General features: G+C 61.0%; 2 protein-coding genes across 2 annotated transcripts; both read left to right on the forward strand.

The window, feature by feature from the left end:
* Positions 1-2,496: 2,496 nt before the first annotated feature.
* On the forward strand, positions 2,497-11,553 carry LOC138840950 (leucine-rich repeat-containing protein 43-like). Its single transcript, XM_070041402.1, has 11 exons — positions 2,497-2,868; positions 4,370-4,480; positions 6,065-6,204; positions 6,696-6,934; positions 7,315-7,505; positions 7,850-8,211; positions 9,247-9,388; positions 9,474-9,593; positions 9,673-9,864; positions 10,072-10,111; positions 11,405-11,553. Exons 1-11 carry the CDS (start codon positions 2,554-2,556, stop codon positions 11,539-11,541), a joined length of 1,989 nt encoding a protein of 662 aa, XP_069897503.1. The 5' UTR covers positions 2,497-2,553; the 3' UTR covers positions 11,542-11,553.
* On the forward strand, positions 11,553-14,693 carry LOC138840951 (N-acetyllactosaminide beta-1,3-N-acetylglucosaminyltransferase 4-like). The gene is made up of 2 exons (XM_070041403.1): positions 11,553-11,845; positions 13,513-14,693. The coding sequence occupies exon 2, from the start codon at positions 13,535-13,537 to the stop codon at positions 14,591-14,593; it is 1,059 nt and encodes a 352-aa protein (XP_069897504.1). The 5' UTR covers positions 11,553-11,845; positions 13,513-13,534; the 3' UTR covers positions 14,594-14,693.
* Positions 14,694-14,711: the final 18 nt, after the last annotated feature.

A 14,711-nucleotide genomic window follows, 5' to 3' on the forward strand; every position in this document is an offset into this window, starting at 1 on the left:
TTGCTCAAGGCTAGCACTCTAACACTTGAGCCACAACACCACTTCTGGCTTTTTCTGTGTATGTGGTACTGAGGAATTGAACCCAGGGCTTCATGCATGGTAGGCAAGCGCTCTACCACTGAGCCACCTTCCCAGCCCCCAACTGTCCAATCTTATCTAGGGTAGTATCTGAACATATAAAGAACACTTACAGCTCAATAAAGGACAAATAACCAATTTTTTTTTTTTGGTCAGTCATGGGGCCCCAAATAACCAATTTTAAAATGAACAAGAAAAGCTACATAAAAAGATGCTCACTCTCTTGGGGCTGGGAAGGTGGCTTAGTGGTAGAGTGCTTGCCTTGCATGCATGAGGCCCTGGGTTCGATTCCTCAGCACCACATAAACACAAAAAGCCGGAAGTGGTGCTGTGGCTAGCCTTGAGCTGAAGAGCTGAGGGACAGTGCCCAGGCCCAGAGTTCAAGCCCCACAATCAACCAAAAAAAAAAAAAAAAAGATGCTCACTCTCTTTAGTACTAGTTGGGTATTTGAAAAATGTAACCAAAACCACAGTGAGGGTCTAGTCGCATCTGTGATGATGTTATTAATATGAACTGTTGGGAGCGCGGAGACAGCGGAACATGGGCACACTTCCCAAATGAACATTGTCAGTGCCACCAGTGTGGAAAACAGCTTAGTGATTTCTTCAAATATTAAATACTTACCAAAGGGCCAAACGTTTAAATATATCTTTTCTTCTTTTTTTGCTGGTCCTGGGCGCTGTCCCTGAGCCTCTGTGCTCAAGGCCGGCGCTCTACCACTTGAACCACAGAGCCACTTCCAGCTTTTAGTAGTTTTGAATGGTTTATTGGAAGTAAGAGTCTCACCGGGTTTTCTACCCAGACTGGCTTTGAACGGAGGTCCTCAGATCTCAGGCTCCCGAGTAGCTCGGATGACAGGTGTGAGCCAGCGGCACCTGGCTAAACGTATCTATTTAAAATATTATCTATTCAAAAGAAGTGTGCCCGGGCTGGCAAGGCTCTGAGTTCAAATTCCAGTAACAAAAGGGAGGAAGGGAGGGAGGGAGGGAACCAACAGAAAGAAACAGTGCACTATAGGTTCACAGGAAAACTTGCTTTGGTTTTTTTTTTTTGGGGGGGGGTCCGGTCGTGGGGTCTGAACTCTGGGCCTGGGCGCTGTCCCTCAGCTCTTCAGCTCAAGGCGAGCGCTCTGCCGCTTGAGCCACAGCGCCACTTCCGGCTCTCCAGTGGTTTATTGGAGATGAGAGTCTCACGGACTTTCCTGCCCGGGCTGGCTTTGAACCGCGGTCCTCAGATCGCGGCCTCCTGGGATGACAGGCGTGAGCCGCCGGCGCGCCGGGCTCGAAGTGGACGCTGCGGCCCCCGGAGGCTGACGACGCCTGGCCTTGGGGTCATTTCTCCTTTCCAGACCTGCCGACAGGCAGCGCTTGGCACGGAGAGCCGCGGCGCGGGAATGGGAGCAGGTCACCCGCCAGAGCCGGCGGCCTGTGCTCAGCGGATTGCCAGCGGACCGGGTCCCGGCAGACCCGCGGGTTTGGGCGCCGAGCTCGGGCTCTGAGCCTGATCGGGCGCGGGGCGCTGGCCCACGTGGGGAGAAGCCGTGCGCTCCCGCGCTCCGGCACGCTCCCGGCCCGGCGCGTCCCGTGGTTGCCTAGCAGCGGGCTCCGCGCGTGCGCACCCGCCGGTTGCCTAGAAGCCGGCGCTGAGCGCGCTCTCCCGTGGTTGCCTGGCAGCGGGGCTGAGCGCGCGCTCGTCGGTTGCCTGGCAGCAGGGCTGTGCGCGTGCGCGTCCTGTGGTTGCCTGGCAGCGGGGCTGAGCGCGCGCCCCGTCGGTTGCCTGGCAGCGGGGCTGAGCGCGCGCCCGTCGGTTGCCTGGCAGCAGGGCTGTGCGCGTGCGCGTCCTGTGGTTGCCTGGCAGCGGGGCTGAGCGCGCGCCCGTCGGTTGCCTGGCAGCAGGGCTGTGCGCGTGCGCGTCCTGTGGTTGCCTGGCAGCGGGGCTGAGCGCGCGCCCGTCGGTTGCCTGGCAGCGGACGCTGAGGCCCGCGGCATGGCGTCGTCCAGCTCTTCCGGCCTCAGCCGGCGAGGCGGCGAGGGCGCGCCCGGGACCGTGAGCGCGTTCGTGCGCGAGCACCTGCGGCAGCTGTGTCTGAGCGAGTTCCCGTGCGGCACGGGCAGCTGGGTGCGGGCGTCCGGGGCCGGCCTGGCGGGAGGGAAGGGCCGCCCGGCCTGAGGGGGCGGCGGGGAGCCTGGCTGGAGGCCCGAGGTCTTTGGGGCGCATCCTGGGAGCCAGGCTCGGGGTCCTGAGGCCTGAGTCCTGGAAGGAGGCGGAGCCCGCGCACGGGTCAGGGCCGGCCAGGCCCGCGCTCCCAGCCCGGCGCCCCCAGGGCGTCGCCCCGTCCCGTCCCGTCCCGTCCCGTCCCGTCCCGTCCCGTCCCGTCCTTCTCTCCACGCCTCCCGGGCAGTCACCGCGGTGAGGCCGATGGCGGCCATTCCTCAGCGCCCCCCGCCTGTCCAGCCGCCCGTGCGTTTAACTTCATGGTTTTGGATCGTTTAAGAAAAATCTCTTCTTCCCCTTCGCAGAATAAGTCTCGCTTTCTCCCTAAAAGCTGGCGGACCTGGCGGGAGCTGGTCCCCACGGAAGAGGAGGCAGTGAGCCCGGAGGAGGAGACGGTGGAGGCCCTGCTGGGCCTGGTGCGCAGCCCCGACTCGCCCTGGGCCCACGGGACTCAGCTGGGCTTCTCCTCCGCCGAGGACCGCTTCCTGAGAGAGCTGGCGATCCGCAGCCCTCTGAAGCTCAAAGACACCTTCTTCTACTCCTACTTCCGGTCCCTGAGGGTCGTGGACAAGCAGGTGGGTGCCGGGGCCGAGGCCGAGGCCGGCTCCCTCCTGCCTCCCTCTCACTGGCCGGACCCGCTTGTCGGGCGGGCAGGACCTCGCGCCCCCTTCTCCCCCTTTCCTTCACCTTCTGAGGATGACTCCTGACGCACCTTGGGACTTGAGCTCAGGGCCTCGGTGCTGTCCTTGAGCTATTGTGCTCAAGGCTTGGGCTCTACCACTTGAGCCACACCTCCCGCTTTTTGGTGGTTAATTGGAGAGAAGTTTCATTGACTTTCCTGCAGAGGCTGGCTCTGAGTCTTATCCTCATAGTTCAGCCTTGGAGTAGCTAGGATTACAGGTGTGTGTGAGCTATCACCGCCTGGCCCACATGGATTTTTTCTTTTAACCTTAACTGGGGAACAGGTGCTGGGGAAGTTTTATAGCCCGCTAACTTTGTTTACTTCTGTTACTAAAAAGCCTTCTAGCCGGGCGCCAGTGGCTCACACCTGTAATCCTAGCTACTCAGGAGTCTGAGATCTGTGGATCATGGTTCAAAGCCAGCTCCGGCAGAAAAGTCAGTGAGACTCTTATCTCCAGTTAACCACTAGAAAAGTGGAAGTGGTGCTGTGGCTCAAGTGGTAGAGTGCTCGCCTTGAGCTGAAGAGCACAGGGGTAGCTCCCAAGCCCAGAGTTCAAGCCCTATGACCGACCAAAAAAGAAGAAAAAGAAAAGCCTCGGGGCTGGGAAGGTAGCTCAGTGGTAGAGTGCTTGCCTTGCATGCTTGAGGCCCTGGGTTCAATTCCTCAGCACCACATAAGCAGAAAAAGCCAGAAATGGCGCTGTGGCTCAAGTGGTAGAGCACTAGCCTTGAGGTGAAGAGCTGAGGGACAGCGCCAGGCCCAGAGTTCAGACCCCATGACCAACCAAAAAAACAAAAACAAAAGCCTTCTTTGCTAGATCAAAAATAACAGGACCCCAAAATTGCATAGAAACTTGGCCTCAGCCTTCCTGCTCTTTGCTCTTTTCCCTCCAGAACCCAGGAAATGACCTGCTACTAGAGGAAGGGCAGGGTGGCTTGGCTATAGGCTGTCCCCTAGTGACCGTGAAAATCTGTGTCTCAGGAAACCCCTGAGGATGCGGCAGGCTGGTCACTGTAGGTCGGGAAAGCCCAGCCGGGAAGCCCCAGATGTCCCGGCGGCCACAGGGAATCAGGGCTTCCGCCCGGCCCTGCGTCCTGTATGCCACAACTACGACTGCAGGCCTCCCACGCCGGCTAGCGGGGGGGAGGGGGGGGCGAGGGGGAGGGAGGGAGGGGTCACTGCGGCTCTGAGGCGGCAGCGAAGACCAGCTCCTTCTTTCCCAAAAATCTCACCATCTGAGGGACGTGGAGCCCCGGCCTCGAGGTCCTGCACACACCGTTCTCGGCAGGGGGAGGGCTGCGTGTGTGGAGGCCTTCGACCCTGCAGAGCTGCAGAGCAGGGGAGCCTTGCGGCTGCGGGGGGAGGCTGGGATCGGATCCTGTCCTTCCTTCCAGGTGAGCCTGGTGGACAGAGACCTCCTGAAGTTTCTCAAGCTCGAGGAGCTGGTACTGAGTGCCAATGAAATCAAGGAAGTCGATGCCTCGAATCTGCCCCCTACACTCAAGGTACAGAGCTCCAGTTCCAGAGGGGCCTTTGAGCAGGGCACCCAGAAAGCCTGCACCTATGCTGGTTTGCCAGGGTGGCATGTGCTAAAGAAGAACCAGCCCTAGACCGTGTTCCCCTCAAGTTAAAAGGACTAAAGGTGTGGCTCGAATGGTAAAGTGCATAGCAAGTATGAAGCCCTGAGTTCAAACCCCAGTAACTTCCCCCGCCCCCCACACATAGTTAAACAGAAATATAAGCTGAAGCTAGGTGCTGGTGGCTCACACCTGTAATACTAGCTAGTCAGGAGGCTGAGATCTGAGCATCCCTGTCTGAAGCCAACCAAGGCAGGAAAGTCTGTGAGATTCTCCAATAAACTACTCAGAAAAAGCTGGAAGTGGTGCTGTGGCTCAAGCGGTAGAGCACTGGCCTTGAGCAAGAGAAGCTTAAGGACAGTGCCCAGACCCTGAGTTCAAGTTCTAGGATCAGATAAGAAAAAAAAAACGGAGCCAGGCACTGGTGGCTCACACCTGTAAATCCTAGCTGCTCAGGAGGTTGAGATCTGAGGATCGCGGTTCAACGCCAGCCCGGGCAGGAAAATCTGCAAAACTCTTTTTTTTTTTTTTTGGTTGGTCATGAGGCTTGAACTCTGGGCCTGGGCGCTGTCCCTCAGCTCTTCAGCTCAAGGTGAGCACTCTACCATTTGAGCTACAGCGCCACTTCCGGTTTTCTGGTGGTTTAATGGAGATAGGAGTCTCACGGTCTCTCCTGCCCGGCTGGCTTTGAACCACGATCCTCATATCTCAGCCTCCTGAGTAGCTAGGATTACAGGCATGAGCCACCAGCGCCCGGCTGCAAAACTCTTATCTGCAATGAGCTGCCAGGAAACTGGAAGTGGTGCTGTGGATCAAGTGTAGAGTGCTACCTTGAGGTGAAGAGCGCCCAGGCCAGAGTTCAAGCCCCACGACTGGAAAAAAAGAAAAAGAAAAGAAAAAGATAGGCCAGGCTTTATCATGAGTCTTCAGCTCACTGTATCCAAAAGGCCTAGACTTTGAGTTAAACACTGAGAATGACTAACCCACTAGTAGAAGACTGGTGAGACTCATCTCCAAGTAAGCACTAAAAAGCTAGAAGTGAAGCTGTGGTTCAACTGGTAGGGTACTAGCCTTGAGCACAAAAGCTCAGGGACAGCCGGGCGCTGGTGGCTCATGCCTGTAATCCTAGCTACTCAGGAGGCTGAGATCCGAGGATCATGGTTCAAAGCCAGCCTGGGCAGGAGAGACCGTGAGACTCCTATCTCCAATAAACCACCAGAAAACCGGAAGTGGCGCTGTAGCTCAAGTGGTAGAGCGCTCGCCTTGAGCTGAAGAGCTGAGGGACAGCGCCCAGGCCCAGAGTTCAAGCCCCATGGCCGACAAAAAAAAAAAAAAAAAAGCTCAGGGACAGTGCCTAGGCCTTCAGTTCAAGCTCCAGGACAGAGAGAGAGAGAGAGAGAGAGAGGAGAGAGAGAGAGAGAGGGGAACGGACTCAGCCCTCGTCTTTCTGAGTTTCCCAGGACGGAGGCTGGGAGGCCTGGCCTCACCCACACGCTCCCTCTTCACCTGCAGGTGCTGGAGCTGTACGGCAACTCGATCAGCAGCATGGTGTGCCTGTGCACGTGCCCTCCGCCCCGGCTGCAGCACCTGGGGCTCGGCCACAACAAGCTCCTGGGCCCCTTGGAAAGTCTCTTCGTCACGTCTCAACACTGGTGCCTGTGGCCAGAAGGAGGGGAGGGAAGGGCGGTGGGGCTGCGCCTCTCCTCTGGAGACTGGGGTTCTGGGCTTCAAGAGGCCGTGGCTCTCTAGATTGGGTTCTCAGTGAATCAGGAAACCCCACTTGCTGCCAGGAGCTGCTCCCCCTCCCCCACCTCTCTGGGGACGATCAAAATGTCCCCAATGGTGCCGAGGCCCCGAGGGGCCAGGTGAGACCTGTGCCCAGGAGACGCGTCTTGGCGCACTTTGCCGCGGTCCTGCTCGCGCTCCTTCACCCCAGCCCGGGAAGTGAGCCGCGTGCCCGCGTGGCTTCGTGCGGTCCTGGCCAGGAGGATGACACCCCGGGGCCCCAGAGCCTCCGCAGGCCTGACAGGAAACGGCCTTGCCCGGAGAGGAAGAGCTGGTGTGAATGGAGGCAGGCAGGCCGAGCCTCGGGCCACGGGCCTCTCACCGTGCAGCTGCTCACCGCGCGGCGCCTCCCTTTCAGGCCCAACCTCGTCTCCCTGGACCTGGGCTTCAACGACCTGACGGACCTGCAAAGCATGGTGGCCAGCCTGTCCACCCTCCAGAGCCTGCGGCTGCTGGTTCTACAAGGAAACCCTCTGGCGCTGGTGCCCTACTACCGCGGCCTCACCGTGGACAGCCTGGCGCACCTCTGTGTGCTGGACGACATCACCGTGTCCCCCAACGAGAGGCACCATTTCCGGGGGCTCAGCCGCAGCGCCGGTGGGTCTGGGAGGGGTAAGGGGGTGCCGCTGCTCCGCACCCCAGACTCTCAGCACTAGCTTGAGCTCTGTCTGCTTTAGCGAGCGAGGTCTGGGACAGGATTTTCTCCAGAGGTTCACCTCTGGGCCCCAGTTGTTTCACTCATGACCAGGGTGGCTTGAGATCGCCCCCTTGTGGCTCATGAGTGAGGTGAGGCAGGGCCTTCCCCCCCCCCCCCCCCCATCAAGCACGAGCGACCAGGGCAGGGCTCCCATTGACCGTGACTTTGCTGGGGGCCGGCTCCTCCCCGCCTCCAGTCCCCAGACTGTCTGTCTCTGTGTGTGTCTGTTTGTCTGCCTGCCATCCTCTGTCCCTCACCCCTGTTGCCTGCCCCCTGGCAGACCTCTTGGCACATGAAGCACAGTTTCTGGTGACCATTGGGAACATCAGGGGCGTGGTGGATTCCTCCATCTTGGACCCTGAGCCAGGCCCCGAGGGCCCGTTCATCGCCTACAACTACTACGTGACCTACGACTTCGTGGAGGACGAGGTGGAGGGGGAGGAGAAGCCGTCCAGCCAGGTGCTGTCGCAGGTGCGGCCGCTGCCCCCGGCGGTGGCGTCCCTGCCTCACACGGCGCCCAGGCTGCTGCTGCACAATTCCACCATAGCCCCCGCCGCCCCCCTCCGCGCCCCGGGAAGCCCAGGGCACGGGACAGGGATAAATGGCCCCTTCCCGGTCATGTGGAGGCCGGCCTTGTGTTTATCGGTAACCTGGCCATCTTTGCTTCAGTCTCACTGTAAAGTCACACGGTGCGCAGGGGAGTGTGCTCGCTTAGTGTCAGCCTGGCTTCCATTCCAGGCAAAAGGCTCGGGCCTCTGGCATCGGCCGCGGGGCCCTGGCCGGCCCGGCCCGCAGCGCGTGGTCTCTCCTGGCAGATGGCCAATCGGTCCTCCAGCCAGGAGCTGCCGGAAGAGAGCCACGAGCAGGCCTCCGACGAGGCCAGCAAGGAGGAAGAGATCCCCAAGAGGTCCAGCAGTGTCGGGGTCCCCAAGGGGGCCCCCCGGGAGGCCGCCAGGAGCATCACCAAGGAGCTCACCCCGCCCGCGCAGCAGGGGGCCCAGGCGGTCCCTGAAGAGGCGGCCGAGGAGTCCGTGGAGTCGGGGGCCACGGAGCAGGGCCAGTCCGAGTCTTCTGTCCTCACCGTCCCGTCGCCCCGCCTGCAGCAGTCCACAGAATCCGCAGAAGAGCTGGCGAAGCTCCGGCCACGCATCGACCTCCGGCTCTGCCCTTCCCCGGGGTAAACAGCCACCGGGCCCCACGGCCTCTAGCGGCCTCCCCGGCGGCTGGGATGACTGACGTGAGCCGCCCACACCCGGCCTCACACATCTGATGTGCTTCAGTCTTAGTGCCAAGTACATTCCATTTCTCTGTGCAGAGACCCGATGATACCATTTCTAGGTTTGCTTTTTGAAAAATGTTTTTGTTTTGGTCAGTTGGGGGCTTGAACTCTGGGCCTGGGCGCTGTCCCTCAGCTCTTCAGCTCAAAGCAAGCGCTCTACCACTTGAGCCACAGCGCCACTTCTGGCTTTTTTCTGCTTGTGTGATGCCGAGGAATCGAACCCAGGGCCTCATGCATGTGAGGCAAGCACTCTACCACTGAGCCGCCTTCCCAGCCCCAATCCATTAACTTTTTCACTGGCAGCTCATGCTCTTCCACTTGAACCACAGCCCTTTGAGCTCTGACTCTTTGCTGATTTTTCTTTTTCCTTCCCTGGAGGGCCCTGGATTGACTTTTTTGTTCGGTCTCCCTGAGATTTCCTAGAGATCTGTTGCTTCTCACCCACTGTGCTGGAAGTGACTTCACCCCGGGCCTGAAGGGGCCGCCAAATCCCAGGCTCCTCCTTTGCTGCTCTCTTTGGACCCCAGTGGTGCACCTCTAAGCGAGTGCCCTACACTACACAGACCTTTGCTGTCCTTTGCTCCAGTTTGGTCCTGAAGATTCTCACTCGTGCTCAGTCGTAAAGAGCTCACTTCAGTCCTCTCCAGCTTTTACGATTATTCATCTCAAGGATGTGCCTGGCGGGACTGGCGGCCAGGCTCAGTCCTCAGCTCTCGGCCTCTTCAGTAGCCAGGACTATAGCACCAGGCTTTAGTTAGTTAGTTGTTTCTGCCATGTTGTTTTTTTCAAAACACAAAACAGGAAAACCCTTTGATGCATTTGAGGCTGGTTGCCATGGGCAGTGCGCGGCTGCTCCCCGCCATGCCCTGTGCCTTCGCCCCGTCTTCCCGTCGCCGGCAGGTGACAGTGCTCTGTCTGCCTCTGCCTTCCCAGGACGGTCCTCTTCAGCACCGTCCCCAAGCCCTGGGAGGACGTGATTCCCTGTGGGTACGAGATGCAGCACACGCTCAAGAACCTGGTACCGGTCAAGGCCTTCCTGCTGGCAGGGACGACGGTGACCATCGTGGAGCAGAAGGTGGGCTGCGGGCGGCTCCTGCCTGGGCCCGGGACCACCCCACCCCCCTGCCCTCCCCCCTCACCCCGCCACCCGCTGTCACCAGATTCTCTCCTGGCCTCTGGTGCCGCCCCCGGTTGAGATTCCTGTGCTTCCCAAGAAGGGCAAAGGGGAGGACGGCAAGAAGGAGAAGGACAAGAAAGGGAAAGCGGAGGGGGCCCCCAAGGTAGGAGCGTGGCTGCCCAGGCGCGTCCCCTGCCTGGCCCGGCCCGCCTTCCCCGCCTGCCTTCCCGGCTTCTCCACAGGAGAAGAAACTCCAGAAGAAGAAGAAGGAGCTGCTGCCCAAGGAGCTGCGGCAGGACCCGCCCATCCTCAAGGTGCTGGGCCGCAGCGCGCTGCTGCTGGAGCCGCTGCTCATGGGGGAGCCGCTGGTGTCCACCGAGTGCAACTTCGGCGTGGTCCGCAGCCTGGACCTGGACAGGATGATATTTGCCAGGGTATGGGGGGGGGCGGGCCTGCTGCTCTGCCTCAGCCCAGCCAGGCCGGGAGCAGGGGGCGCGGGGAAGGGGAGGGCAGGACTTCTGGATGCACCCCTCCCCTCCCCTCTCCCCATCACTGGCCCCCTCTGGATCTTCTCGGAGCCCCCCCCATCATTGGCTCCCCCCTCCCCCAGTAAGCATCTCACCCGTGGTTCTTTCTTTCAGGATTCAAAGAAGACCAAAAAACCGAAAACTGGTAAAAAAGGTATGAGTCCGCAGCACCCCCCCCCTCCCCCCCCCCCCCCCCCCCCGTCAGGCCCTGGCTGAGGCTCTGCACGTGGAGCACTGACAGCAGGGCCCAGCGCTCTCCTCTGCAGTTCCATTACAGGCTGCCACAAAGTGTGATCTATGTGAGTGCTCACCCTCCCAGTCCTGGGGCCTGAACTCTGGGCCTGGGCGCTGTCCCTCAGCTCTTCAGCTCAAGGCGAGCGCTCTACCACTTGAGCCACAGCGCCACTTCCGGTTTTCTAGTGGTTTATTGGAGATAAGAGTCTCATGGACTTTCCTGCCTGGGCTGACTTTGAACCAAAATCCTCAGATCTCAGCTCCTGAGTTTTGTTTTTTGTTTTTTTTTGGTCTGTCATGGGGCGTGAACTCTGGGCTTGGACGCTGTCCCTGAGCTCTTCAGCTCAAGGCTAGGGCCCATACCCCTTGAGCCACAGTGCCACTCCCTCAGCTCCTGAGTAGCTAGGATGACAGGTGTGAGCCACCGGCGCCCCGCCTCCAGCCTTTTCTGTTCATTGGCACTAGGGAATCGAACCAGCGCTTCATACATGCTAGGCAAACACTACCACCAAGCCACATTCCCAACCCCAAAGTTGCAATTTCTTTTTTTTGGGGGGGGGGTCCGGTTGTGGGGCCTGAACTCTGGGCCTGGGCGCTGTCCCTCAGCTCTTCAGCTCAAGGCTAGCGCTCTACCTCTTGAGCCACAGCACCACTTCCGGCTTTTTTTCTTTTTGCTTATGTGGTGCTGAGGAATCGAACCCAGGGCCTCAGCATGCAAGTCAAGCGCTCTACCACTCAGCCACCTTCCCAGCCCCCAGAGTTCCAATTTCTACCTGAAAACTCAAATGTTACCAATTTATTCATCAAAATGCTTTCAGTCAGCTGTTTTCCCAGCAAAGGGTAGGGGTTTCTTCTTCTTTCTTCCTTTCTTCATCCCTCCCCCCCGCTTTCTTTCTTCTTTTGGAGAAAATATTTGCCAAATACCCAAGACTGACCACTGACCACCCATCATTTGTCAATGTTTTCAGTAAACACAATGTTTGGGCCGGCGCCTGCGGCTCAGGCCTGTCATCCCAGCTACTCAGGTGGCAGAGCTCTGAGGATCGCGGTTCAAAGCCAGCCCGGGCAGGAAAGGCCGGGAGACGCTTCAATAAACCACCAGAAAACCGGAAATGGCGCTCGCCTGGAGCTGAGCGCGCAGGGACAGCGCCAGGCCACGCGTTCAAGCCCCACGGCCGACAACACAACCAAACCAGTGTTTTCTCTTCCTCAGAGCAGACCAAGGTGGCAATCTCGGCCTCCGAGAGCTCGTACCGGCCGCAGCCGCTGTCGGTGGAGGTGCAGATCCAGCTGAGCCAGTACCGCACGGCGGAGGAGGCCTTCCACACCCTGGCGGACTTGGGCCAGTAAAGGCGGTTCTGAGCACTCCGCCTGGGCGTCTGCCTGCGGGCGGGAAGGGCTGCGGCGCCGCCGGCCTCCCGGCCCCGCGTCAGGGGCGGCGGAGCCGTCTGGGCCCCGGGACGCGGCCGAGGCCGGGGACAGCAGAGGCGCACCTGAGTGCGGGGGAGGGGGGGGGAGGAAGAAACCTCAAGGCGGCCCCGCCCACCGCCCCGCCCGCCCCGCCCCGCTCCCTCCCCTCCCCGAGCGGTTCGCACCCGGACGCCGGACGCTGTCTGCCCTCCCTCCGGTGCGCGGCGGCCCGACGCGCGCTCAGGTGGGTCCCGGGGTTAGGCTGGCAGGGGGTTCGGTACCCGGAGCCCTGTGCGGCTTCCTGCAGCGGGGCCCGCCGGCCGCTCGGCGCCTCCAGGGAGCGCAATGGCCTGACCCGACCCGCGGGGTCCCCCTGCCCGCCCCGCCGCAGCCCCGAAATCCCCGAGCCGCCTTGAAAGACCATCCTGGGGCGGCGGCCGCACCTCCCCCGTGGGTCTGTCCCTCCCCGTGGGTCTGTCCCTCCCCGTGGGTCTGCCCCTCCCCGTGGGTCTGTCCCTCCCCGTGGGTCTGCGTCTCCCCGTGGGTCTGTCCCTCCCCGTGGGTCTGTCCCTCCCCGTGGGTCTGCGCCCCCCGTGGGTCTGTCCCTCCCCCGTGGGTCTGCGCCCCCCGTGGGTCTGCGTCTCCCCGTGGGTCTGTCCCTCCCCGTGGGTCTGTCCCTCCCCGTGGGTCTGCGTCTCCCCGTGGGTCTGTCCCTCCCCGTGGGTCTGTCCCTCCCCGTGGGTCTGCGCCCCCCGTGGGTCTGTCCCTCCCCGTGGGTCTGCGCCCCCCGTGGGTCTGTCCTTCCCCGTGGGTCTGCGCCCCCCGTGGGTCTGTCCTTCCCCGTGGGTCTGTCCCTCCCCGTGGGTCTGCGCCCCCCGTGGGTCTGTCCCTCCCCGTGGGTCTGCGCCCCCCGTGGGTCTGTCCCTCCCCGTGGGTCTGCGCCCCCCCCCGTGGTTCTGAAGCCCTCATTGCTCTCATTGCTCTGCGCCTCTTCCCCCCCCTCGCCCGTGGGCAGCGGGCGTCCGGCGGTGCGGTGCCGGAGGAGCATGGAGGAATGCTGGCCTGGGCTGGGGCAGGGCACCCCCACTCCCGGGCCGCGGCTGACTTGGGTTCCTTCCCTGCGCACAGCACCCCGGGGCGTCCTGGCTGCTTTGCCGGCGAAGTGATAGGGGCAGCAGGGGTGGGCTCCTGCATAAGGGCTGGAGAAGGATCTGGAAGCTGTAGTAATGGAGGCTTAGACTTAATGGGAGAGGGGCGGCTGGAGGGAGAGGACAAGATGGGTGGAGCCTGGCTCCTTTGAACAGCATTTCCCCAGCTTGACATTGCTGGGAGATGCTATGACTTCCTTTCCCTACCGGGAAGCCGGGAAGCGGCCAGACCGATGGGGCAGAGTGTGTGTGTGTGTGTCAGGGAGGCATTCTTTGGAGGCCATGGGCACCTGCTGCCCTGCCTCTGGCAGGAGGCTGGACACTAAGCTGTGTGTGCTGATATTGGCCTTAAAGGCAGGGCCTCGTGCCTGTTCCCCTCCCCTGGAGGCTGGTGCTCTGCCACTTGAGCCACAGCTCCACTTCCCTGTGCTATACCTTGCCTCTGCACTTGAAGAGCTTTTCAGGTTAGAATGGATTTGAGCAAAGTTCCCCTAAGTGTTCATTTCCAGTGAAGCCCTCAGGCCCAAGCCTACCGTGTTTTCTGGGGAAGGCTGGGTTTGTTTATGGTGTCTTAAATGTCTGCAAGTTATCTGGGAGGAAACTGGACCCTAGCCATGCCCCTGAAGATGGCAGAAGGCAGGGAGAGTGGTGAGCAGGTGCGCTTCGCTATTCTCCAGGGAGGGGAGTGGCTGAGGACACACGGAGGATAAATAGCCGCCCTGACAGCCAGCAGGGTGCTGGGCTCAGGTGTCTCTCCCCGCAGGGCAGGCCGGCAGGGCGTGGACATGCTGCTGCACGCGGGCTGGCTGCTGCTCCCGGCGGCTCTGCTGTTTAGCGGCTGGCTGCTCCTGAGGAGGGAGGCGGTGCCTGCCGGGGGCTCCGAAGCCCTGCAGCCCTTCTGGGTTTCCCCTGGCCCCCACCCCTGCCGCTGCTTACCCAACCACACAGCAGCCAAGGCCTCCCTGACCCTGCCCAGCCGGCACCGCCTCTTCTTGACCTATCGCCACTGCAGAAACTTCAGCATTTTGCTGGAGCCTTCCAGGTGTGCCAGGGATACCTTCCTGCTTCTAGCCATCAAATCCCAGCCTGGTCAGGTGGAGCGCCGTGCAGCCATCCGCAGCACGTGGGGTCGGGCAGGGAGCTGGGCTAGGGGCCGACAGTTGAAGCTCGTGTTCCTCCTCGGGGTGGCGGGACCTGAACCCCCGGCCCAGCTGCTGGCCTATGAGAGCTGGCAGTTTGATGACATTCTGCAGTGGGATTTTGATGAAGACTTTTTCAACCTCACACTCAAGGAGCTGCACCTGCAGCGCTGGGTGGCGGCTGCCTGCGCCCAGGCCCACTTCGTACTGAAGGGAGACGATGACGTCTTTGTCCACGTCCCCAATGTGCTGGAGTTCCTGGATGGTCAGGACCCAGCCCAGGACCTCCTGGTAGGAGATGTCATCCACCAGGCCTTGCCCAACAGGAACACTCGAGTCAAATACTTCATCCCGCCCTCCATGTACAGGGCCCGCCACTACCCGCCCTACGCAGGGGGCGGCGGCTACGTCATGTCCAGAGCCACGGTGAGAAAGCTCCACAGAGCCGCTGAGGCGACCGAACTCTTCCCCATCGATGACGTCTTTGTGGGAATGTGCCTGAGGAAGGCGGGGGTGAGCCCCACGCACCACGCTGGCTTCAAGACATTTGGAATCCGGCAGCCACCAGACCCCTGCCTTTACAAGGAGCTCCTGCTGGTGCACCGCCTCAGCCCCCGGGAGATGTGGACCACATGGGCAGGGGTGACCGATGAGGGGCTTCCGTGTGCAGCCGCTCCCGGGCCTCAGCTCTCAGGGGTGGGCTGAGAACACTTGGATGGACTCAGTGTGGAGCCTCACAGGTCTTCAGGAAACGCTGTTGTAAACCTCCCTCCCACCTTGCTTGCTCTCATTAAAAACGCTTTAGTCTGGCCGACTTGTCCAG

The sequence above is a fragment of the Dipodomys merriami genome, unplaced genomic scaffold (assembly GCF_024711535.1).
Source record: "Dipodomys merriami isolate MVZ:Mamm:240054 unplaced genomic scaffold, mDipMer1.0.p SCAF_307, whole genome shotgun sequence".
Taxonomy (NCBI): Eukaryota; Metazoa; Chordata; class Mammalia; order Rodentia; family Heteromyidae; genus Dipodomys; species Dipodomys merriami.